This window comes from Salmo trutta, chromosome 16 (assembly GCF_901001165.1).
Source record: "Salmo trutta chromosome 16, fSalTru1.1, whole genome shotgun sequence".
Classification (NCBI taxonomy): Eukaryota; Metazoa; Chordata; class Actinopteri; order Salmoniformes; family Salmonidae; genus Salmo; species Salmo trutta.
In genome coordinates this window covers 31,667,302-31,694,127 of record NC_042972.1, presented here as the reverse complement: position 1 = coordinate 31,694,127, position 26,826 = coordinate 31,667,302, and the positions used below count along the sequence as shown (strand labels likewise).

At 48.2% G+C, this 26,826-nt stretch overlaps 1 protein-coding gene across 1 annotated transcript; it reads left to right on the top strand.

Annotated features, from left to right (window-relative positions):
- Positions 1–10,899: 10,899 nt before the first annotated feature.
- LOC115149804 (extensin-3-like) lies at positions 10,900–25,552 on the top strand. The gene is made up of 17 exons (XM_029692630.1): positions 10,900–11,009; positions 11,804–11,979; positions 20,829–20,972; positions 21,201–21,307; positions 21,519–21,603; positions 21,745–21,891; positions 22,000–22,164; positions 22,431–22,515; positions 22,695–22,821; positions 23,114–23,299; positions 23,470–23,611; positions 23,720–23,805; positions 24,109–24,256; positions 24,562–24,706; positions 25,041–25,155; positions 25,209–25,430; positions 25,526–25,552. The coding sequence occupies exons 1-17, from the start codon at positions 10,900–10,902 to the stop codon at positions 25,550–25,552; spliced, it is 2,217 nt and encodes a 738-aa protein (XP_029548490.1).
- The last annotated feature ends 1,274 nt before the right edge of the window (positions 25,553–26,826 follow it).

The window sequence follows — 26,826 nt, the reverse complement described above, 5'->3', positions numbered from 1 at the left end:
CCTCTTTGCTATGCAAATGAACTGAATCCCCCAAAAACACTTCCACTGCATTTCAGCCCTGCCTCAAAATGACCAGCTGACATCATGTCAGTAATTCTCTCATTAACACAGGTGTGAGTGTTGATGAGGACAAGGCTGGAGATCACTCTGTCATGCTGATTGAGTTCGAATAACAGACTGGAAACTTCAAAAGGAGGGTGGTGCTTGGAATCATTGTTCTTCCTCTGTCAAGCATGGTTACCTACAAGGAAACACGTGCCGTCATCATTGCTTTGCACAAAAAGGGCTTTACAGGCAAGGATATTGCTGCCAGTAAGATTGCACCTAAATCAATCATTTATTGGATCATCAAAAACTTCAAGGAGAGCGATTCAATTGTTGTGAAGAGGGTTTCAGGGCGCCCAAGAAAGTCCAGCAAGTGCCAGGACCGTCTCGAATGGTTGAGGGACAGCTATTGGGGAACTGTGGGGGGATCTTGGAGGGTTCGGGTTTCACAAGATTGTGATCATGAAAAACTATGACATATATTTTATATCACTATCATGCACACACACCCTCACACATAAGGATGGCTCTGTTGCGGAAAGACTGATACATGTTTGATAGTGTCTTGATGCTGTATTGTTTGTCCTTCATGTTCTAAAACTTTAATGTTATCCCTTCCTTGTGTTTTTTGTAATAAATAAATTATATATATATATATATTTTTTTTTAAGTAGGCAGGTGTGAGTGCATCTGCACGCACAGTGAGGCGAAGACTTTTGGAGGATGGCCTGGTGTCAAGAAGGGCAGCAAGAAGCCAATTTTCTCCAGGAAAAACATCAGAGACAGACTGATATTCTGCAAAAGGTACAGGGATTGGACTTCTGAGGACTGGGGTAAAGTCATTTCCTCTGATGAATCCCCTTTCCGATTGTTTAGGGCATCCGGAAAAAAGCTTGTCCGGAGAAGACAAGGTGAGCGCTACCATCAGTCCTGTGTCATGCCAACAGTAAAGCATCCTGAGACCATTCATGTGTGTGGTTGCTTCTCAGCTAAGGGAGTGGGCTCACTCACAATTTTGCCTAAGAACACAGCCATGAATAAAGAATGGTACCAACACATCCTCCGAGAGCAACTCTCCCAACCATCCAGGAACAGTTTGGTGATGAACAATGCCTTTTCCAGCATGATGGAGCATCTTGCCATAAGGCAAAAGTGATAACTAAGTGGCTCGGGGAACAAAACATCGATATTTTGGGTCCATGGCCAGGAAACTCCCCAGACCTTAATCCCATTGAGAACTTGTGGTCAATCCTCAAGAGGCTGGCGGACAAACAAAAACCCACAAATTCTGACAAACTCCAAGCATTGATTATGTGTCACGACTTCCACCGAAGTCGGTCCCTCTCCTTGTTCGGGCGGCGGTCGACGTCACCGACCTTCTAGCCATCGCCGATCCACTTTTCATTTTCCATTGGTTTTGTCTTGTCTTCCATCACACCTGGTTCCAATTCCATCAATTACATGTTGTGTATTTAACCCTCTGTTCTCCCCCATGTCCGTAATTGTTTGTTGTCAGTGCTTGTGCACGTTATGTTCTGGTGTGCGTCGGGTTATGTACCCATGTATTTTATTGTTCTATATCCGGTGGGTTTTGATAATTAAACTTAGCTGTTGGAAACACAGTTTTGCTCTCCTGCATCTAACTTCTCTGCCGCCAGTACGCACCCTTGAAAGTATGCAAGAATGGGCTGCCCTCAGTCAGGATGTGGCCCAGAAGTTAATTGACAGCATGCCAGGGCGGATTGCAGAGGTCTTGAAAAAGAAGGGTCAACACTGCAAAAATTCACTCTTTGCATCAACTTCATGTAATTGTCAATAAAAGCCTTTGACACTTATGAAATGCTTGTAATTATACTTCAGTATTCCATAGTAAGATCTGACAAAAATATCTAAAGACACTGAGGCAGCAAACTTTGTGAAAATTAATATTTGTGTCTTTCTCCAAACTTTTGGCCACGACTGTACATATCCACGCACACACTTACTCACACAAACACACAAACATATGCAAGCATGCACACACACACACACACACACACACACACACACACACACACACACACACACACACACACACACACACACACACACACACACACACACACACACACACACACACACCACGTCCAAGCACAAACTTGTGTAACCCTCCGATGCACGTTCTAGACAGGCTCTTGATCTTTGAAACAGCTGTGACCAAAGACCTCAGCATCTGAGCATCTGTTAGGGACGTGCTGGAATGCACGCACACACGACTTGACAAATAAAATGAGCTAAATGAGTTATCCCACAAAGACAATAGCAAATCATTATTGTCATGATACTAATAAAACAATCTACTGAAATAAATGACATTCAGGAGGAGTAGTAGTGTTTTTGAAGACAACTGATCTTTCTTTAGTTTATTGACTTTTTCACAAATAACTTAAAGATGAATCCCAGGCATCTAGTCAATAAAGGAATTGAGAATTAAATTAGGATGTGCTTAAGCTGATTTACATTCAGACACAGCTTGCATCGCCTTTGAAGGCAGAGACGCAGTGACAGGAACCTCACGGCTGACCTTATTAGAGCCGCAGAGTGAAGACCAGCTGGAGTGGATAACGAAACTGAGACTGTGCAGTTTAAAATGTCACAACGCTGCTACAGGTGTCAGATCTTAACTTGATGATTATTTTGTCACAAATAATTTTACTGCTGCATTAGGATACTGAAATGAGCCTCGAGATTCTTAGAAAATGAGCAGTTCTCTTTCTTTCCATGCGGGTGCAGTCGAGTCATTGAGATCAGGCCTGCTATCAAAATAATATTCTCTCTCGCTCGCTCAAACGCTAGGCCGAGGTCCTATTACTGCAACATTCAAATGTACAAAAATGTATCTGAAATGCAGCCATACACATCAACAACCGCAGTTTTATATACACTGATCAAAAATATAAATGTAAAGTGTTGGTCCCATATTTCATGAGCGTGTATGGCGAGTGGTTTGCTGATGTCAACGTTGTGAACAGAGTGCCCCATGGTGGCGTTGGGTTATGGTATGGGCAGGCATAAGCTACAGACATCGAACACAATTGCATTTTATCGATGGCAATTTGAATGCACAGAGATACCGTGACAAGACCCTGAGGCACATTGTTGTGCCATTCATCCGCCGCCATCACCTCATGTTTCAGCATGATAATGCACAGCCCCATGTCATAAGGATCTGTACACAATTCCTGGAAGCTGAAAATGTCCCAGGCCTGAATACTCAACAGATATGTCACCCATTGAGCAGTATAGGATGCTCTTGATCGAATTGTACGACAGCGCCAGTGGTGGTCAGTACCGTTTAAGATGAGGGAGGACGATTTATTTTTTATGAGCATGGCCTTATTTCTATTACAGCATATTGGATGACTCTCATTCATATTCCATTAACCCAGTTCAATGTAACAGCGATAGGTTTAGGCTACTACATGTTGCTAAAGTTCATTTTTTATCCTGAAAAACTCTCCAGTCCCTAACGATTACAAGCATAACCACTATGCTTGAAAATATAAAAAGTGGTACTCAGTAATGTGCTGTATTGGATTTGCCCCAAACATAAGTTTTTATTCAGGTAAAAAAGTTAATTGCTTGCCACATTTAATTGCAGTATTATTGTAGTGCCTTGTTGCAAACAGGATGCATGTTTTGGAATAATTGTATTCTTTTTCACTGTCAATGAAGTTAGTATTGTGGAGGAACTACAATGTTGTTGATCCATCCTCAGTTGTCTCCTATCACAGCCATTAACATTCACTGCTCAACTGAGGGACCTTACAGATAACTGTATGTGTGGCATACAGAGATGAGCTAGTCATTCAAAAATCATGTTAAACACTATTACTGCACACAGAGTGAATCCATGCAACTTATTATGTGACTTGTTCAGCACATTTTTACTCCTGAACTTATTTAGGCTTGAATGGGTTGAATACTTATTGACTCAAGACATTTCAACTTTAATGTTGTATTAATTTGTAAACAATTTCGAAAATCATAATTACATTTGACATTATGGGGTATTGTGTGAAAGCCAGTGACAAAACATCTCAGTTAAATCCATTTTAAATTCAGGCTGTAACACAACAAAATATGGAACAAGTCAAGGGGTGTGAATACTGTAATTTTATCTTGTCACTCTCCCTTCCCCTATTGTGTTTCACCATTGGGTTTGGTGTTACTAGTTAAAATGAGTGGCTAAATTATTCTATTCTTACTGTAAACAACTCGAGCAATACAAAAAATATGCAAAACTGTTAACAAAATGATTGCACATGAATAAAGGTAGCTAGCTCATTCTAAAATACAGATGTGATTTATGTATCAGGGGATTGTACTGTGTGCAAGCCTTCAATGTAGACCACAATTCGTTGAATGAGATGTTAGTGAATGGCTGGAACAAAAACCTTTAAACAGGTCTATAAAAAACTATGGCTGTCATGACTAAATTTGCCCTCATGTACTGAACAAGCTTATGAATGTTGGAGATTAATCTCCTTGATGTGCCTCACTTCGGAGTGACTTTTTTTGTACAATGGACTGTGTTTTAAGGACCCATGCACAGATACAATAAAACCAATAAATGTTAACATTTATTCAAAATGACAACTGTTGATGTCTCCACATGTTTCTGGTTTTGAGGCTTGGGCTTCTGGTGACCCCTGCAAGGAGAGAGAAAGGCATCAATAATATTACAATGCTGTATTAAGGCACCCGAGTGGCGCAGCAGTCTAAGGAAATGCATCTCAGTGCAAGAGGTGTCACTGCAGTCCCTGGTTTGAATCCAGGCTGCATCACATCCGGCTGTGATTGAGAGCCCTATAGGGCAGCGCACAATTGGCCCAGTTAAAAAAGAACATGAGTGAAAAAACACAGAAATCGCCCCATCAAACTTTGTGACCCTGAGGAGAGATAGAGAGACATTTGAGTGAACAGAAGAGGAGAATGAAACGTGTGTCATTGAGCCTATGAGCCTTTTGAGCCATTGTGGCTCTGACCTTGAGTTACTGTTTGGGGTTAGTCAACAAAAGGACCACGACAGACAGCGAGGATTATGCAACAAGTAGATTGGTGGAGTGGATAAGACAGACAATAAAAGAGAGGGAAAGTTAGAGAGCAAGAGAGAGAGATGTGTGATGGAAGGGATGAAGTGAAGCAGCTGTTTGATCAGAGCTAGGGCCAATTAGGACATTGAATCATTGATGAACTTAAATTTACCTTACGAACATTAAAAGGATAGAAAATTAGGGATAGAGAGAAAGCTCTTTAAATGCCACCCCTGAAGTGTGTTTATAACAGACTGTTTCATCATCTTATTACCAAACCCAGCTAGCACATTTGGTTCCTTAGAAGTTGTGGGAACTAATGTTTTTGGTTTCACATTGGTTGTGGGAATGAAGCTTCCGAAGTTTCCTGACCGATAAAACAGAAATGCAAATTTCATCTGTTCTGAGAACATTTAATTTTAGGTTGCAGGGAGGTTCTGAGAACATTTTACTCTGGTTCCTTTAAAGTTTTCCTGGTATGTTTTATTAACGCTCTGAGGACGCAAATTCTAGGTTATTTTTTTTTACAACTTCCTTAAAACTTTCACTGAATGTTTCAATAAGATCTTTAATAAGACTGCTAGCTTATTTTGGGCAAACCTTTTTTTTTACTCCAAGCACAGATAGGACAAATGACAATTAATTTCCTTAGGCATTAATCATGCATACTCATGTCTTTTTTCTTGTGACACGGCATCAGTGCAATTCAAACCTATTATCGTGTGTTCTTTATCCATGGGATGGAGACAAGCACAAGACAGGTGAATCAGATCAGGGTGTGACAGTACCCCCCCCTTCCCCCCTCTAGGGACACCACCTGGCGTCCTACACGGCACATACCGGCGGCAGAACTTAGTGATGAGGCCTGGGTCCAGGATGTTTCTAGCGGGGACCCAGCACCTCTCCTCCGGGCCATAACCCTCCCAGTCAACCAGGTATTAGAATCCCCTGCCCTGAGGTTGAACACTCAGGATTCAGGAGGCGTCTCATCGTGTACGCCAGATGGCCGTTGATAAGATGGGGGAGAGGAGTGGACCTTGAAACAGAAGACAAAGGGCTATGAGACACAGGTTTAATCTTAGACACATGAAAAGTGGGATATATACGGAGGGAAACAGAAGATGAACAGCAGAGGGGCTAAGGATTTTAGAGATGGGGAAAGGGCCGATAAAATGGGGGGAAAGTTTACGGGACTCCACCTAGAGGGGCAGATCCCGAGTGGAAAGCCATACCCTCTGCCCAAGCTGTAGCGGGGAGCAGGGGTCCGGTGGCGGTCCACCTGTCACCGATATCTGGAGGTGGTCTTGAGAAGAGCGGACCGGGCTCTCTTCCAGTCACGACAACAGCGGCGGACGAACATCTGGGCAGAGGGTATGCTGACTTCTTCCTCTTGCTCAAGGAAGAGCGGGGGCTGATATGCCAAGGTACACTCAAAGGGCGAGAGACCAGTGGCTGAGCAGGGAAGAGTATTGAGGGCGTATTCCACCCACACGGGTTGCTGGCTCCAGGTGGTGGGATTGGCGGAGACGAGGCAATGAAGAGCCGTCTCCAGGTCCTGATTGGCTCGCTCCGACTGTCCATTAGACTGGGGATGAAAGCCAGAGGACAGGCTGGCCGATGACCCAATGAGGGTGCAGAACGCCTTCCAGAACCGGGATGAGAACTGAGGACCGCGATCGGAGACCATGTCGACCGGAAGTTCATGGATCAGGAAGACGTGCTGCACCATGAGCTGGGCTGTCTCCTTGGCTGAGGGCAACTTGGGAAGGGGAATAAAATGGGCGGCATTGGAAAACCTATCCACCACCGTTAGACACCTGGTGGGGGGTGTAGACAAGCACCAGACAGGTGAAACAGTTCAGGGTGTGACAGGAAGAGGAGTGGGACAACATTCCACATGCTACAATCAATAGCCTGATCAACTCTATGCGAATGAGATGTATCACGCTTCATGAGGCAAATGGTTGTCACACCAGATACGGACTGGTTTTCTGATCCATGCCCCTACTTTTTTTAAGGTATCTGTGACCAACAAATGCATATCTGTATTCCCAGTCGTGTGAAATCCATAGATTAGGGCCTAATTAATGTATTTCCTTATATGAACTCAGTAAAATCTTAAATTGTTGCATGTTGCGTTTATATTTTTGTTCATTATACAGTACCAGTCAAAAGTTTGAACACACCTACTCATTCATTAGTTTTTCTTAATTTTTTATATTTTCTACATTGTAGAATAATAGTGAAGACATCAAAGCTATGAAATAACACACATGGAATCATGTAGTAACCTAAAAAGTGCTAAACAAATCTAAATATATTTTATATTTGAGATTCTTCAAAGTAGCCACCCTTTGCCTTGACGACAGCTTTGCACACTCTGAACAATTTGAAAACATGAATTTAAATAGAACCATGAGGAAACCTGTAGGAAACGTTTTGATGAAGTACTGCATTTCTGACAGAAGAACGTTGTTTCTTAATCTTCTCAGAACTATTGAGAACATTCCCAATGTCAAACAATTTGGAGAACGTTCCTAGAAAACTACCAAAAATGTAATTAAATGTACCTATGTTTTGAACTTTTAGGAAACTTTATGCTAAAGTAATGAAATACCAAGAAAATAACATATTTTTGTCAAGTTCCTTAAATGTGTTGAGCAATGTTACTGTCACGTATACTCCCTCTCTGGCCTCTAGGTCATCCGGCTGCTGATTATCCCGCACACCTGTCACCATCGTCTCGTGCACCTCCGCCTCATGACACCCACCTGGACTCCATCACCTCCTTGATTATCTTTCCTATATCTGTCACTCCCCTTGGTTCTTTCCTCAGGTGTTATTCACTCTGTTTTCATGTTGGTGTGTTGTTTGTGTTTCGTGTTCATTGTTTCTTTTATTTATTAAAACACTCACTCCCTGAACTTGCTTCCCATACCCACAGCGTCTATTAAAACATTCCCAAACCAGAAACCCTGGATTGATGGCAGCATTCGCGCAAAACTGAATGCGCAAACCACTGCTTTTAATCAGGACAAGGTGACCGGAAACATGACCGAATACAAACAGTGTAGCTATTCCCTCCGCAAGGCAATCAAACAAGCTAAGCGTCAGTACAGAGTCGCAATTCAACGGCTGAGACACGAGAGGTATGTGGCAGGGTCTACAGTCAATCACGGACTACAAAAGAAAAATCAGCCCCGTCGCGGATCACGATGCCTTGCTCCCAGACAGACTAAACAACTTTTTTGCTCGTTTTGAGGACAATACAGTGCCTCTGACACGGCCCGCTACCAAAACTGGGCCATATCAGTGGTGATAAGTGTGAGGCTCGGTGGTGACAGGTGGTAAGTGTGAGGCTTGGATTCATTCCTTCAATTATTCCGCTCTCCAACTTGGTGTGAACAGGAACGATTCATACTACTAAAACAAATAATTGGAACACGAGAACATGTCTTACCGTGCTGCGGTCAGAGGCTAGCTAGCATAGTTTAGGCTAGAGAGCCTCCTGGCTAAGGTCGGCTAGCATGCATATCTTCCAGTGAATGAAGCTTACTAGCATTCCCCCGGCACTATGGCAACCTGATTCCTATTTTAAATTCCTGGAGATTGGGCGGAGTAAGGAGAGTGGGGCTTGCACTCTCCTCCGATGAGGAAGTAGTCCCGAGCAGCTGCGCCACTCCGCAAAAACATTGCTGTGATGCCAGTGCTCCTACATTTTGTTACGGCAAACGGGGACCTACGTCAGCCATTGCTGGAGCCCTCTGTGACCATAAGGGGGCCGGGCTTCATGCAGGCTATACAATCTCACGGAAGCACAATGTGTGTTGAAAGCTTGTCCAAGTTTAATCCCCTCTGGTACCCTGCGTTACATGGTGTTCACAGGGTTCAAGATATCAATCTCCCCAGGGTGGGGAGTAATAAGTTGGGTGATTCACTCTCTGTCCACAAGGTAGATTTCTGCCTGTAACTCACTAGTCCCTATGAGGTGTCAAGTGATACAGGTTATGGGCCCTGTAGGTGATTGGTGGTTGGTAGCGGAGTCGAGGGAAAAGCAAGGTTGGACACGAGCATGCTATTATCCCACACACACAGTCTCTGTGGTTCATATGTACGCCGAAATGAACTGTCTTACTCCAGCTCAGCACTGTTCATTCCTGGGAATTAGATTTGATTACCAATCGCCCCTGTCTGTTACCACAGAAGGTGTCAGTTTTTTAGAGCTGTCTGTCCCAGCTGGGTTAAAAGGCGCTTTGTCGCCAGTAACTATGGCTGGTTGCTAGGTTAACCTCCATGATTTAAAAAAATGTATGTGTTCGGTGCAGATATATGATTTATTGTCACATACACCAGATTGGTGCAGTAAAATGTGTTGTTTTAGAGGGTCAGCCATGGTAGTGCGGTGCCCTTGGAGTAAATTAGGGTTAAGTGCCTTGTTCAAGGACACCTGTCGCCAGATGGCACTGCCAATCGTGGTACGTCACTGATCGCAGGAGACCTTTATGCAAAACTTGGGACATAAACATATTTTTTTCAACCTCAAATGCCACAGTCTTCACAGGTGCCAAAAGTGTTGTCTCCCGCATGTTAGTTAGATGAAAAGCGTCCCTTCTCCAGTGGTGGAAAAAGGACCCAATTGTCATACTTGAGTAAAAGTAAAGATACCTTAATAGAAAATGACTCAAGTAAAAATGTAACTAGGTATAAAAAGTAAATGTAATTGCTAAAATATACTTAAGGATCAATTTTCTTGTTTTTAAAATTTACTGATAGCCAGGGGCACACTCCAATATTCAGACATAATTTACAAATTAAACATGCGTGTTTAGTGAGTCCGCCATATCAGAGGCAGTAGGATGACCAGGGATGTTCTGTTGATAATTGTTTTAATTGGACCATTTTCCTGTCCTGCTAAGCACTCACAATGTAACGAGTACTTTTGGGTGTCAAGGAAAATGTATGGAGTAAAAAGTACAATATTTTATTAAGGAATGTAGTGAAGTAAAAGTAGTCAAAAATATAAATACTAAACTAAAGTACAGATACCCCAAAAAACTACTTAAGTAGTACTTTAAAGTATTTTTACTTAAGTACTTTACACCACTGCTCAGTGTCGCCTTGGATCATGCAAACAGTAATATCAGGGTACAGGCTACAATTTGTTATGCGTCCCCCCAAGCTTATGCAGCGTCACCACGTTGACTGTTCCAGAGGCATCTGTGCCCGAAATATCCTCCCGTCTCCAGAAGCAGGCAATCCGAATGGTTCCTATGTCAAATATCCTGGACAGCTGATACAGCCTGTATTTCATGGTTCCGAGGGACGGGACTTTGCGTCCCATTCTATATCTATGTGCCCTCAGCTAGCACCTCAAAAGCACCTATAAACTCAGAATGCTCATGAGCCGCCGGCTATTACGGCCGATTGGCTGCTGACGGCAGAGTCGAGGGGGCAAACAGCGTTACACACATCCACGTTACTGTCCCGTATTCAGCCTCTAGGCTTCAAAAGAAACCAGAAAAAGAGCTGTCTTTCCATCGCAGCAAATTCTGTTTCTGAGGTTCGAGCTAGACTCACTTGTGTATACCGATTTTCTATCCCTGCAGAGGATGTCCTAGTTCCAGCCCTACTTAGTAGAAGTTCAGCTGGGTCACACAGAGCGTTTTTGCCAGTGCCTACGCCTTCTGGGGATGATGGCTTCTGTGATGGAAGTCGTTACCGTGGGGCTATTGTTGATGTGGCCCTTCCAGCGATGAATGCTAGCCACTCACCTGGAAGTATGTCGCAGCCTAAGCTGGTTGCTTCGGGTGTCGCTGTGGGACCCTCTGCTATACTCCAATGGGCTGTTGTATCCCACAAGGTGATCATGACAGACCCATCCCTCCGAGGGTGGGGCGCGCTGTATGAAGGCAACTCAATTCATTGGGTATGGACACTGGTGCGGAGTGCACATCGATTACCCGGAGCTCTTAATGGTGTATCTGGCGCTCAGTCGCTTCCCCCTGCTTTTGTCAGGCTGGCTTGTGCTGGTCAGAAACAACAATATGTCAGTGGTGGCGTGCATCAACAGATGGGGAGAGACTGTCTCTCTCCCTCCTAACCTTGGCTCGGTCCCTATTGCTGGGGAGCAGTGTGCACAGGAGTCGAGGCTACTCCTCTGGGTGGTCTCCCAGGTATGGGAAATGTTCGTCAGGGCCTATGTAAATCTTAACGGATTGCAAGAAAACGCGCCGTCGCTCCAGTGTCCTCGAACCCTCCTTTACGCGTTTCTGCGAGTGGTTCTGATTCAGCCCACATTGGAGAGTGCCCGCCGTTAGGGCTTATCATTGATTCTTGTGGCTTTACGTTGGCCCAGGCAGCCTTGGTTCGTGGAGATCATTCACCTTTTAGGCGGGGACCCATGGCAACTCCCGTTGTGCATTGACCTGTTGTCCAAGGTGCACAGTCAGGTTTTGCAAGCGAGGCCGGAGATTTGGTTCCTATGGGCCTGGCCCCTGAGAGGGCCAATCTGATGGCTAGAGGTTTACCTCCGAATGTTATTGCTACCATTTCGTCTGTGAGGGCGCCCTCTAAGAGAGGGCTGGATGTGTATAAATGGCAAGTGTTTGAGTGTGGTTAACGACAGAGCCTCACTAGGTCCACCCCCTGATTGTGCGGTTCCTGAAAGCTGTATGTTGTCTCAGACCGGTCTCTAAACCTATTGCGCCTCCATGGGACTTGGCGCTGGTTTTGGAGGCACTGTGTGCGGCCCCATTTGAGCCTCTGGAGTCGGTGGATCTGAAGATCCTCTCCTACAAATCTTCTGTGCTCATGGCTTTGGCCTCAACTAAACATGTTGGGGACCTCCACGCGTTACCCGGTACTCAGTTCGTCCCGGGCGACTCTAAACGGAAATTGCATTCAAATGTGGCCTTCGCCTACAAAAGTCCTGGTTATGTCCTACAGGTCCTTAGCTTTTGAGCCATTTCCCTTTTCGCCTCCTCCTGTTGCTTCTGAAGAGCAACAGAGGTTACTTGCTCTGTGTCCGGTGCAAGCTTTATGCATGTACATTGAATGGACCCAGGATATCCGGTTGTGTGACCAGTTTTTTGTCTGTTTGCTAATCTAGCTCTCGGCAGGGCGCTACCTAAGCAGCATCTCTCCCACTGGATTGTGGAGGCTATCTCCCTGGCATAAAGCAGCAAAGGGGTAAGGGTTACCTAGCGGTGTACACGCCAGCTCCATCCGGGGTCTGGCAGCATTTTAGGCGTTGTTTAAACGGTTGACTGTAGGAGGTATTTAGGAGGGGCATCATATCAGATCATATGATGGAAGCATCAACTGAAAGATATAACCACTGGCCAAACCATTTCACAGAGGTACGATAATCCATTCCATTATTGTTGGCCTAACTACAGAATCGGTTCAAATGTGTGTGTGTCAGTGTATATAAGAGTCTATACAATGGTGCCTAAATGTACACATTGTGTACATGTGCCTGTGTGTGTGTACGTGTCTGTGTGTGTGTGTGTGTGTATAAGGGAGGCTTCCTGTCCAGTCTAGAAATCTTTCAATCCACAGTATCCAGTGACAGAGGATGAGAAGCGCATTGACCTGTCACTGCAACCCCTACCACCCCTTCTCCTCATCCCCCTTTTCCTCCACCTCCACTCTCTCCAGTCAGTTCTCCCAGAATGCCAGTGACCCATGTACCTATCCGTCAGCTCACCCCCTCTCCCCCTTACCACCTTCTGTCAACCCCTCCCACCCTCTCCTCCTCTCCCTCATTCCCTGCCATCTGTTCTCTCGCTAACCTCCGCATCCCATCTTTAATAAATCTTCACCATATTCCACCTGCACGGCTGATGTCGTCACAACGGTTCACAATGGCATAAGCCTCCACTCTAGAGAGCATCCTTCACCTTCACAAAATTACCAGTGAAGACTGGCTCCAATTGGGACCCCAGCTAAAGCTGCCTGAGACGAGAGCAAAGGAGAGCTGCGTCCAATAAAAGAGAAGAAAGTCTGGAGTCCAGTAATCTAAGATGACACATCATTATAGAGTGCAGCTCCACTCATGATGCAAAACGGCAATAACAATACACACAAATCTGTCTTCATTGAATGACCCCAGACAATGGCAGATCTAATACCTAACCTGCTAATATATCCCTCTCTTCCTCTGGAGAGCTGACAGCTGTGTGTGTGTGTATACTCAAGGTCAACCTTGTGGGTCCACGCTGGGTGGCAACTGGGTGGTCCACGCTGGCCATTTTGTGCCAAAAAACTCTAACTCTAGCTAGACTATCAGTTATCCCTGTGAAATTAAGAATCATTTAGGCCACATTTGTCAAACCAGAGAGGAAAAGGAAGAGATAGGCCCAACTCAGCTAAAAATCTGTCTCCATCCAGCAGGTGGTGTTTTTTTGTTGTTTCCATACCAAGCAAGGATATTTTGTATGGAGGTCAATGAGTGTCAAATTATGTAAAAACATTTTTTATGGCTTATTTTGCTACGTGAGATTTATTTGATCTAATAAATGTTTTGTAATGCTTAAGTTGTTAGAAGTGTTCTGATATAAGTAGGATACGTGACATCCCGGCAACTTTGAGAAAAAACACTTTAAATCGGAGTTCTCTCGAGATGGCTGTATATATTCATGGAATGAGGCTAGTAGCATAGCATCTCTCTCCATTAAATACAGGCGGTTGACGTCAACAACCCTCATTGAATATTCAAAAAAGGATTAGAATGATGAGATGTATCCACCAATCCAAAGAAAGGATAGTCTGCAGCCAGACAACCCGCTGTGCCGCTTTGTGGACAACGACTCCCATTGTTAGTGCGGAGAGAGACATATATTGTGTCAGTATATCCATAATCATTGGTCAAACTCATTCCACGGGGGGCCGAGTGTCTGCGGGTTTTAGCGCCTCCCTTGTACTTGATTGATTAATTAAGGTAACTGATTAGTAAGGAATGCCTGGTTGTCTAGGTCTTAATTGAAAGGAAAAAACTGTAACGTTCGTCGTTATAGAGGGACCAAGGCGCAGCGGAGGTTTGGTTCATCATCATTTTTATTAGAACGGTGAACCAGCAAAACAATAAACAATACCACGAACGAACAGCTTCACAGGCTACGAATAGCAATGCAAATACAATTCCCCACGAACAGCGTGGGGGAAAATGAACTTAAATGAGATCCCAATCAGAGACAACTAGCGACAGCTGTCTCTGATTGGGAAGACAGAAACCAACATAGAAATACTCCCCAATAGAGCCAACACAAGGCTCCAACGCAAAACAGAAAACAAACACAGGAAAACCACCCAACATAAACCACCCTGACCCAAAACACCTGAGTTCACCCGGTCAGGGCGTGACAGTACCCCCCCCCTCAACGGTGCGTACTCCCGGCGCACCAAACTTAAGTCTATTAGGGGGAGGAATCCGGGTGGGCGCCTCACCCTTGGTGGAGGCTCTGGCCCCGGGCGTGTTCTCCCCCCCGCCTCCACCTTAGCCCTACCCCTCTGGCCCGGACTGGACCACTGTGGAGCGGCATGCCCAGGCTCTGGAGCGGAGCCGTCGCCCGGAACAGGATTGGGCACCGGTGGACCGGACCCGGGCCGTGCCGGACTGGGAACACGCACCACTGGTTTGGTGCGGGCAGCAGGGACGGGCCGGACAGGACTGGGGACACGCACCACTGACTTGGTGCGGGGAGCAGGGACGGGCCGGACAGGACTGGGGACACGCACCACTAACCTGGTGCGGGGAGCAGGAACGGGCCGGACAGGACTGGGAACACGCACCTCTGACTTGGTGCGGGGAGCAGGAACGGGCCGGACAGGACTGGGGACACGCACCACTAACCTGGTGCGGGGAGCAGGAACGGGCCGGACAGGACTGGGGACACGCACCACTAACCTGGTGCGGGGAGCAGGGACGGGCCGGACAGGACTGGGGACACGCACCACTAACCTGGTGCGGGGAGCAGGGACGGGCCGGACAGGACTGGGGACACGCACCACTGACTTGGTGCGGGGAGCAGGGACGGGCCGGACAGGACTGGGGACACGCACCACTAACCTGGTGCGGGGAGCAGGGACGGGCCGGACAGGACTGGGGACACGCACCACTGACTTGGTGCGGGGAGCAGGGACGGGCCGGACAGGACTGGGGACACGCACCACTGACTTGGTGCGGGGAGCAGGGACGGGCCAGACAGGACTGTGAACACGTACTGGTGCCCTGAAGCGTGGAGCCGGTTTAGCCACTCGTCCTGGCTGGATGCCCATCCTAGCACGGCATGTGCTGGGCATGTCCACCGGACGTACCGGGCTGTGCGGGCGCACTGGCGACACACCGCACAACTCCGCTTCCCGTGGCCTGGAGCGGGGAGCAGGGACGGGCCGGACAGGACTGTGGACACGCACCGTGGGCTTGGTGCGGGGAGCAGGGACGGGCCAGACAGGACTGTGAACACGTATAGGTGACCTGTAGCGTGGAGCTGGTTTAGCCACTCGTCCCGGCTGGATTCCCATCTTAGCACGGCATGTGCTGGGTCTGTCCACCGGACGCACTGGGCTGTGCGGGCGCACTGGCGACACAGCGCGCAACTCCGCATACCAGGGCTCCTCCTCCAGATCTTCCCTCTGCAGGTCCTCAATCAACTGCCTCATCCTCGTCTCTTCCTCCGCCGTCATCCCCCACGAGAGCAGTGGTCTGGGCTCTTCCTCTGCCCTACCGGACCACCCCATTAGCCCCCCCAAAAAAATTTCTTGGGGCTGTTTTCCGGGCCTCCTCGACCGCCGCCTGCGACTCCGTCTACCGGCTGGCTTTTCCTCCTCGACCTGGGAGTCCGTCCGCCAGGGTCCTTTCCCCGACATGATCTCCTCCCAGGTCCAGAACTCCTTTCCCTCGCGAGCCCATCTCTCGCGCTCCTTTTCCTCCCGCTGCTTGGTCCTGGTTCGGTGGGGAATTCTGTAACGTTCGTCGTTATAGAGGGACCAAGGCGCAGCGGAGGTTTGGTTCATCATCATTTTTATTAGAACGGTGAACCAGCAAAACAATAAACAATACCACGAACGAACAGCTTCACAGGCTACGAATAGCAATGCAAATACAATTCCCCACGAACAGCGTGGGGGAAAATGAACTTAAATGAGATCCCAATCAGAGACAACTAGCGACAGCTGTCTCTGATTGGGAAGACAGAAACCAACATAGAAATACTCCCCAATAGAGCCAACACAAGGCTCCAACGCAAAACAGAAAACAAACACAGGAAAACCACCCAACATAAACCACCCTGACCCAAAACACCTGAGTTCACCCGGTCAGGGCGTGACAAAAACTAAAACCAGTAGACACTAGGCCATCCATGGAATGAGTTTGACACCACTGGTTTAGGTGTTTAAAATGAGCATCACCTGATTCAACAACACAAGGGCTTGATGATTTGTTGAATCAAGTGTGTTAGTGTTGGCTTGGAAGAAAAAACAATGTGTCAGCTGAGGAGGCCCCAGGACTGGAATAGAAACCCCCCTGGATTAAATCCCCCAAAAATCAAGAGGGTCAATTAACTTGATAGAAAAGGCAGGGTGACATTGTCCCAGGGTGGGGGTGGAGGTAAAAGCAGGGCAGGGTCGTGGGAACTCATCTTGCCTCAAGTGCCCAGATAGCCCCTCAGTCCTCTCTCTCCCTCCCTCTCTCTCTCTAAATGACGGCTCATTTCCACCACTTTCCACTTCCTGCTCAGCTGCACAATTATCCTAATTTCAGCCGAGAGATAAAGATAGGAGGAGAGAGGGAGGAGAAAGAGATGCTCTTACAGATCCTCTCATGTTGGTAAAGCCAAAGAATACTTGAGAACAGTCCAGCACTGCACTAGCCAGGGGAGAAGGTAAGTTGAGCCACCTCTCAAAGTCAATGGCAGTTCTCTGTCCTGATCGAGTTGAGAGGGAGCCAGACGTAGAGAGATAGTGAGTGTGTGTAAATGCACTGTGTATGTGCATTGTGTAAGTGTGCATTGTTGTATGTGCACACGTGTGTGTGTGAGGGGTGGGGGAAAGCAATGCAACAAAAACAACCGAATAAAAACTGGGGGCATCAATAGTTTTAGCATAAATTGGAATGGGGAATGAAATAGTGAATGACAGCTGGCGGGAATGAGGAATGGCGTATGTTAATGTGGGTTTATGAGCCTGAGACGGCCCCAGAGAGACTTTTAATAACGCTCAGCTACTCTGGCACAGCCATTCAGGTGGCCCATAATGTGCACTGTCATAATGAAGAGAATATGCTAATGTGAAACCCTATCAAACAAAACAACCTGTTTGTGCGTGTTCATGTGTGAGAGAGAGAGTGAGAAAAGGGGGATAGAAAAGGAGAAAGGTTATTACTTTTCATAGTGACTCTGCACACACTTTGTCTCTCCAGAACTTCTCAACTATGTCATGAATATTGCTAGTATGATGTTCTCAATTTTGCACTTTTCGCTTCAATTTGTGCTTCTTAAATACCTTCATAAGCATTTAATCATATCCCTGAATATACAGTACCAGTCAGTTTTGACACACCTACTCATTCAAGGGTTTTTCTTTATTTTTACTAGTTTCTACATTGTAGAATAATAGTTAAGACATCAAAACTATGAAATAACACATATGGAATCATGTAGTAACCAAAACAAATGTTATATTTTAGATTCTTCAAAGTAGCCACCCTTTGCCTTGATGACAGCTTTGCACACTCTTGGCATTCTCTCAACCAGCTTCATGAGGAATGCTTTTGCAACAGTCTTGAAGGAGTTATCACATATGCTGAGCACTTGTTGGCTGCTTTTCCTTCACTCAGCGGTCCAACTCATCCCAAACCATCTCAATTTGGTTGAGGTCGGGTGATTGTGGAGGCCAGATCATCTGATGCAGCACTCCATCACTCTCCTAGGTCAAATGGCCCTTACACAGCCTGGAGGTGTGTTTTGGATCATTGTCCTGTTGAAAAACAGATGATAGTCCCACTAAGCACAAACCAGATGGGATGGCATATCGCTGCAGAATGCTGTGGTAGCCATGCTGGTTAAGTGTGCCTTGAATTCTATATAAATCACAGACAGTATCAGCAGCAAAGCACCTCCTCCTCCTGCTTCACGATGGGAACCACACATGCAGAGATCATCCATTCATTCACCAAATCTGCGTCTCATAAAGACACGTCGGTCGGAACCAAAAATCTCCAAGTTGTACTCATCAGACAAAAGGACAGATTTCCACCAATCTAATGTCCATTGTTCATGTTTCTTGCCCCAAGAAAGTCTCTTCTTATTATTGGTGTCCTTCAGTAGTGGTTTCTTTGCAGCAATTCGACCATGAAGGCCTGATTATGGTAGTCTCCTCTGAACAGTTGATGTTGAGATGTGTCTGTTACTTGAACTCTGTGAAGCATTTGTTTGGGCTGCAATTTCTGAGGCTGGCAACTATAATGAATTTATCCTCTGCAGCAGAGGTAACTCTGGGTCTTCCTTTCCTGTGGCGGTCCTCATGAGAGCCAGTTTCATCATAGCGCTTGATGGTTTTTGCGACTGCACTTGAAGAAACTTTTAAAGTACTTGAAATGTTCCAGATTGACTGACCTTTATGTTTTAAAGTAATGATGGACTGTCATTTCTCTTTGCTTATTTGAGCTGTTCTTGCCATAATATGGACTTGGTCTTTTACCAAATATGGCTATCTTCTGTATACCACCCCTACCTTGTCACAACACAACTGATTGTCTCAAACAAATTAAGAAGGAAAGAAATTCCACAAATTAACTTTAAGGCAGACCTGTTTATTGAAATGCATTCCAGGTGACTACCTCATGAAGCTGGTTGAGAGAATGCCAAGAGTGTGCAAAGCTGTCATCAAGGCAAAGGGTGGCTACTTTGAATAATGTCAAATATATCAAATATATTTTGATTTGTTTAACACTTTTATTTGGTTACTACATGATTCCTTGTGTTATTTCATAGTTTTGATGTCTTCACTATTATTCTACAGCGTAGAAAATAGTAAAAATAAAAAAAAAAACCTGGAATGAGTAGGTGTGTCCAAACTTTGACTGGTACTGTATATCTGCCATGCATTATAGCCCTTCCGCTAATAGTTATTGGGAGAGGTAGACAGGGAATGTATAAAGAGGCAGATAATATGTATAATATCAATTTGTAATTCTAATTCGTTTCCAGTAAAACTGCTTACTGGCAAAAGAGGGAGCAGCCAAAAGTCCTGCAGGGCGCAACCAAGGTTCGGATCAATAGGCCAAATATATGCTTACAGTGGCACTACTCTGATTTAAAGTCTTACAGGACAGGGAACTTTGAATGCCCTCACTAACACGCTCCTTGGATGATAGATAAGACCTGAGGTCAAAGCCTGAATGAAGCTGATGGGTAAAATTGGACACAGAGAAGGGGGGACAGACACACACACACACACACACACACACGCAAACACACACACGCAAACACACACGCAAACACACACGCAAACACACACACAGTGCATGGTTGGTCATCACCACACAGATGAACTGTATGGTGCTTAAGATAAGATATACTATTGTTACCTGAGGATTGCACAATAGTGTCAAAGTTACATATATCATTGGACTGAGGAAGGTAAACGGCAATGGAAGCAAAACATACATGGCAGTACATTTTTATTTCCATGACAACAGCCCTCGGAGTACTTGGATAGGGAATATGGCAGGAGACAGTGTGATAGGGAAAGAGAGAGGGAGTGAGGGGAGGAGAGAATGAGAGAGGGAGAAAGGGTGACTTCTTGGCATGCGCCGTCCATCCTCTTAGCTTATTCCTACTACTCTAGCACTGCCAACCACATACTCTGCAGACAAGGTCACTCGAGGACTTCAGAACGTGCCTCTGCATCCTGCTAACTGAAAGGTGTTAGATAGATGGATGATAACTACTTTATTGAGGAAAAATTTACTTGCTATGACTGATGTTTTTTTTCACCTTGGATTAAGATGAATGCATAAACTGTGAGTCGCTCTGGATAAGAACGTCTGCTAAATGAGGAAAAATGTCAAATAAAAACAGTTAGGGTGCACTACTCACACAGAGACAGACGGAGCCCCCTCTGCACTGATACACAGGACTGTGATTCAAGATTCACTGGGGTATTGAAGTGACCTTGAAGGGATCACTCACCACAATCACCCACGAAAAGCTTTAGGTATATCATCTTATATGTGTATGCCATAAACAAGGATCAGCAGGTTAGAGTGGTAAGCAGGTTAGAGTGGCACTCAATTTAAATAATGTAATTACAATGCAAACATTGTACATGTGCACAAACAATCCTTGGCCCATGAAGGGCAAACCACATGCAACATAATTACTAACATTCATGGAAAATGGGAAAAACACAGAGTACAAACGTGCTCCAACACACACACACACACACACACACACACACACACACACACACACACACACACACACACACACACACACACACACACACACACACACACACACACACACACACACACAGGTGTCTGGCATGAACCACCTAGGGTGTCTGAATCTCAATTAAGTTACAGGGGATTAAATCAGAAATGTGATCAAACTCAGAGGTACCACAGCCCCCCTCTCCCCTCTCAGAGGTACCACAGTGCCCTCTCCTCTCTCAGAGGTACCACAGTGCCCTCTCCTCTCTCAGAGGTACCACAGCCCCCTCTCCACTCTCAGAGGTACCACAGCCCCCCTCTCCCCTCTCAGAGGTATCACAGCCCCCCTCTGAGGTACCACAGCCCCCAGCCCCCCTCTCTCAGAGGTACCACAGCCCCCCTCTCCCCTCTCAGAGGTACCACAGCCCCCCTCTCCTCTCTCATACATACCACAGCTCCTCTCAGAGGAACCACAGCCCCCCTCTCCCCTCTCAGAGGTACCACAGCCCCCTCTCCTCTCTCAGAGGTACCACAGCCCCCCTCTCCTCTCTCAGAGGTACCACAGCCCCCCCTCTCCTCTCTCAGAGGTACCACAGCCCCCCTCTCCTCTCTCAGAGGTACCACAGTGCCCTCTCCTCTCTCAGAGGTACCACAGCCCCCTTCTCAGAGGTATCACAGCCCCCCTCTGAGGTACCACAGCCCCCAGCCCCCCTCTCTCAGAGGTACCACAGCCCCCTCTCCCCTCTCAGAGGTACCACAGACCCCTCTCCCCTCTCAGAGGTACCACAGCCCCCTCTCCCCTCTCAGAGGTACCACAGCCCCCCTCTCCTCTCTCATACGTACCACAGCTCCTCTCAGAGGTACCACATCCCCCCTCTCCCCTCTCAGAGGTACCACAGCCCCCCTCTTAGAGGTACCACAGCCCCCCTCTCCTCTCTCATACGTACCACAGCTCCTCTCAGAGGTACCACAGTGCCCGCTCCTCTCTCAGAGGTACCACAGCCCCCTCTCAGAGGTACCACAGCCCCCAGCTCCCCTCTCTCAGAGGTACCACAGTACCCCTCTCCTCTCTCAGTAGTACCACAGCCCCCAGCCACCCTCTTTCAGAGGTACCACAGCCCCCCTCTCCTCTCTCATACGTACCACAGCTCCTCTCTGAGGTTCCACAGCCCCCCTCTCCTCTCTCAGAGGTACCACAGCCCCCTTCTCAGAGGTACCACAGTACCCCTCTCCTCTCTCAGAGGTACCACAGCCCCCCGCTCGCCTCTCAGAGGTACCACAGCCCCCCCCCTCCCCTCTCAGAGGTATCACAGCCCCCCCTCTCCCCTCTCAGAGGTATCACAGCCCCCCTCTCCTCTCTCATACGTACCACAGCTCCTCTCTGAGGTACCACAGCCCCCCTCTCACCTCTCAGAGGTACCACAGTGCCCGCTCCTCTCTCAGAGGTACCACAGCCCCCCTCTGAGGTACCACAGCCCCCCTCTCACCTCTCAGAGGTACCACAGTGCCCGCTCCTCTCTCAGAGGTACCACAGCCCCCCTCTGAGGTACCACAGCCTCCAGCCCCCCTCTCTCAGAGGTATCACAGCCCCCCTCTCCCCTCTCAGAGGTACCATAGCACCCCTCTCCTCTCTCTGAGGTACCACATCCCCCCTCTCTCAGAGGTACTACAGCCCCCTCTCTCAGATGTACCACAGCCCCCCTCTCAGAGGTACCACAGCCCCCCTCTGAGGTATCACAGCCCCCTCTGAGGTATCACAGCCCCCCTCTGAGGTATCACAGCCCCCTCTGAGGTATCACAGCCCCCCTCTCCTCTCTCAGAGGTACCACAGCCCCCCTCTCAGAGGTACCACAGCCCCCCCTCTCCCCTCTCAGAGGTATCACAGCCCCCCTCTGAGGTACCACAGCCCCCAGCCCCCCTCTCTCAGAGGTACCACAGCCCCCCTCTCCCCTCTCAGAGGTACCACATTCCCCCTCTCCTCTCTCATACGTACCACAGCTCCTCTCTGAGGTACCACAGCCCCCCTCTCCTCTCTCAGAGGTACCACAGCCCCCCTCTCCCCTCTCAGAGGTACCACAGCCCCCTCTCCCCTCTCAGAGGTACCACAGCCCCCCTCTCCTCTCTCATACGTACCACAGCTCCTCTCAGAGGTACCACAGCCCCCCTCTCCCCTCTCAGAGGTACCACTGCCCCCCTCTCAGAGGTACCACAGCCCCCAGCTCCCCTCTCTCAGAGGTACCACAGTACCCCTCTCCTCTCTCAGAGGTACCACAGCCCCCAGCCCCCCTCTTTCAGAGGTACCACAGCCCCCCTCTCCTCTCTCATACGTACCACAGCTCCTCTCTGAGGTACCACAGCCCCCCTCTCCTCTCTCAGAGGTACCACAGCCCCCTTCTCAGAGGTACCACAGTACCCCTCTCCTCTCTCAGAGGTACCACAGCCCCCCTCTCCCCTCTCAGAGGTACCACAGCCCCCTCCCTCTCAGAGGTATCACAGCCCCCCCTCTCCCCTCTCAGAGGTATCACAGCCCCCCTCTCCTCTCTCATACGTACCACAGCTCCTCTCTGAGGTACCACAGCCCCCCTCTCACCTCTCAGAGGGACCACAGTGCCCGCTCCTCTCTCAGAGGTACCACAGCCCCCCTCTGAGGTACCACAGCCTCCAGCCCCCCTCTTTCAGAGGTACCACAGCCCCCAGCCCCCCTCTCTCAGAGGTATCACAGCCCCCCTCTCCCCTCTCAGAGGTACCATAGCACCCCTCTCCTCTCTCTGAGGTACCACAGCCCCCCTCTCTCAGAGGTACTACAGCCCCCTCTCTCAGATGTACCACAGCCCCCCTCTGAGGTATCACAGCCCCCCTCTGAGGTATCACAGCCCCCCTCTGAGGTATCACAGCCCCCCTCTCCTCTCTCAGAGGTACCACAGCCCCCCTCTCAGAGGTCCCACAGCCCCCCCTCTCCCCTCTTTCAGAGGTATCACAGCCCCCCCTCTCCCCTCTCAGAGGTATCACAGCCCCCCTCTGAGGTACCACAGCCCCCAGCCCCCCTCTCTCAGAGGTACCACAGCCCCCCTCTCCCCTCTCAGAGGTACCACAGCCCCCTCTCCTCTCTCATACGTACCACAGCTCCTCTCAGAGGTACCACAGCCCCCCTCTCCCCTCTCAGAGGTACCACAGTGCCCGCTCCTCTCTCAGAGGTACCACAACCCCCCTCTCAGAGGTACCTCAGCCCCCAGCCCCCCTCTCTCAGAGGTACCACAGTACCCCTCTCCTCTCTCATACGTACCACAGCTCCTCTCTGAGGTACCACAGCCCCCCTCTCCTCTCTCAGAGGTACCACAGCCCCCTTCTCAGAGGTACCACAGTACCCCTCTCCTCTCTCAGAGGTACCACAGCCCCCCTCTCCCCTCTCAGAGGTACCACAGCCCCCCTCTCCCCTCTCAGAGGTATCACAGCCCCCCTCTCCTCTCTCATACGTACCACAGCTCCTTTCTGAGGTACCACAGCCCCCCTCTCCCCTCTCAGAGGTACCACAGCCCCCCTCTCCTCTCTCAGAGGTACCACAGCCCCCCTCTCACCTCTCAGAGGTGCCACAGTGCCCGCTCCTCTCTCAGAGGTACCACAGCCCCCCTCTTTCAGAGGTACCACAGCCCCCAGCCCCCCTCTCTCAGAGGTATCACAGCCCCCCTCTCCCCTCTCAGAGGTACCATAGCACCCCTCTCCTCTCTCTGAGGTACCACAGCCCCCCTCTCTCAGAGGTACTACAGCCCCCTCTCTCAGATGTACCACAGCCCCCCTCTCAGAGGTATCACAGCCCCCCTCTGAGGTATCACAGCCTGAGGTATCACAGCCCCCCTCTGAGGTATCACAGCCCCCCTCTCCTCTCTCAGAGGTACCACAGCCCCCCTCTCAGAGGTACCACAGCCCCCCCTCTCCCCTCTTTCAGAGGTACCACAGCCCCCCCTCTCCCCTCTCAAAGGTACCACAGCCCCCCCTCTCCCCTCTCAGAGGTACCACAGCCCCCCTCTCAGAGGTACCACAGCCCCCAGCCCCCCTCTTTCAGAGGTATCACAGCCCCCCTCCCCTCTCAGAGGTACCACAGCCCCCCTCTCACCTCTCAGAGGTACCACAGCCCCCCTCTCACCTCTCAGAGGTACCACAGTACCCGCTCCTCTCTCAGAGGTACCACAGCCCCCCTCTGAGGTACCACAGCCCCCAGCCCCCCTCTTTCAGAGGTACCACAGCCCCCAGCCCCCCTCTCTCAGAGGTATCACAGCCCCCCTCTCCCCTCTCAGAGGTACCATAGCACCCCTCTCCTCTCTCTGAGGTACCACAGCCCCCCTCTCTCAGAGGTACTACAGCCCCCTCTCTCAGATGTACCACAGCCCCCCTCTCAGAGGTATCACAGCCCCCTTCTGAGGTATCACAGCCTGAGGTATCACAGCCCCCCTCTGAGGTACCACAGCCCCCCCTCTCCCCTCTCAAAGGTACCACAGCCCCCCCTCTCCCCTCTCAGAGGTACCACAGCCCCCCTCTCAGAGGTACCACAGCCCCCAGCCCCCCTCTTTCAGAGGTATCACAGCCCCCCCTCCCCTCTCAGAGGTACCACAGCACCCCTCTCCTCTCTCTGAGGTACCACAGCCCCCCTCTCTCAGAGGTACTACAGCCCCCTCTCTCAGAGGTACCACAGCCCCCCTCTCTCAGAGGTACCACAGCCCCCCTCTCAGATGTACCACAGCCTCCCCTCTCAGAGGTACCACAGCCCCCCTCTGAGGTATCACAGCCCCCCTCTCAGAAGTATCACAGCCCCCCTCTCAGAAGTATCACAGCCCCCCTCTCAGAGGTACCACAGCCCCCAGCCCCCCACTCGTCTGTCAGTAGGTACAGTACCAAAGAGGAAAGCAGGAAAGAAGTCTCCCAGGCAGAGGCTCATGGGAAGGATAACTCCCCCTCCCCTCGTGTCCCTCTCTAGAGCTACGGTTTTGATCATGCACAGTGACATGTTGCTTTATGTACCACTGATTGGTAAAAGCTGTATGACTCAATGACAGATGGTCTTGATCAGATATAAGGAGGGGAAAAAATATTACTCTACCAAACACACACATCACACACACAGATCCTGACTGACAGTAATAGACAGAGGGACTGAGTAGATTGAGAGCCACATCCAGGTCTTAAACCTCCTATTCTGGGACTCAACCAACCCTCCTCACCCACACAAACACAACTTTCATAAACATGATCACACCTGTAATAACCATGTAATGGTGTGTATATATATATATATATATATATATATATATATATATATATATATATATATACACACACACACACACACACACACACACACACACACACACACACACACACACACACACACACACACACACACAGTACCAGTCAAAAGTTTGGACACACTCATTCAAGGGTATTTCTTTATTTTTACTATTTTCTACATTGTAGAAAAATAGTGAAGACATCAAAACTATGAAATAACACACATGGAATCATGTAGTAACCAAAAAAGTGTTAAACAAATCAAAATATATTTTATATTTGTGATTCTTCAAAGTAGCCACCCTTTGCCTTGATGATAGCTTTGCACACTCTTTGCATTATCTCAACCAGCTTCATGATGTAGTCACCTGGAATGCATTTCAAGTAACAGGTGTGCATTGTTAAAAGTTAATTTGTGAAATGACTTAACTTCTTAATAAATTTGAGCCAATCAGTTGTGTTGTGACAAGGTAGGGATGGTATACAGAAGATAGGCCTATTTGAGCTATTCTTGCCATAATATGGACTTGGTCTTTTACAAAATAGGGATATCTTCTGTATACCACCCCTATCTTGTCAAAACCCACCTGATTGTCTCAAACGCATTAAGGAAAGAAATTCCACAAATTAACTTTTAACAAGGCACACCCGTTAATTGAAATGCATTTCAGGTGACTACCAAATGAAGCTGGTTGAGAGAATGCCAAGAGTGTGCAAAGCTGTCATCAAGGCAAAGGGTGGCAACTTTGAAGAATCTCAAATATAAAATATATTTTGATTTGTTTAACACTTTTTTGGTTACTACATAATTCCATGTGTTTTCTTCGTAGTTTTGATGTCTTCACAATTATTCTACAATGTTGAAAATAGTAAAAATAAAGAAAAACCCTGGAATGAGTAGGTGTGTCCAAACATTTGACTGGTATTACAGTATATATATATATATATATATACACATACATGCATGCATACATACTGAACAAAAATATA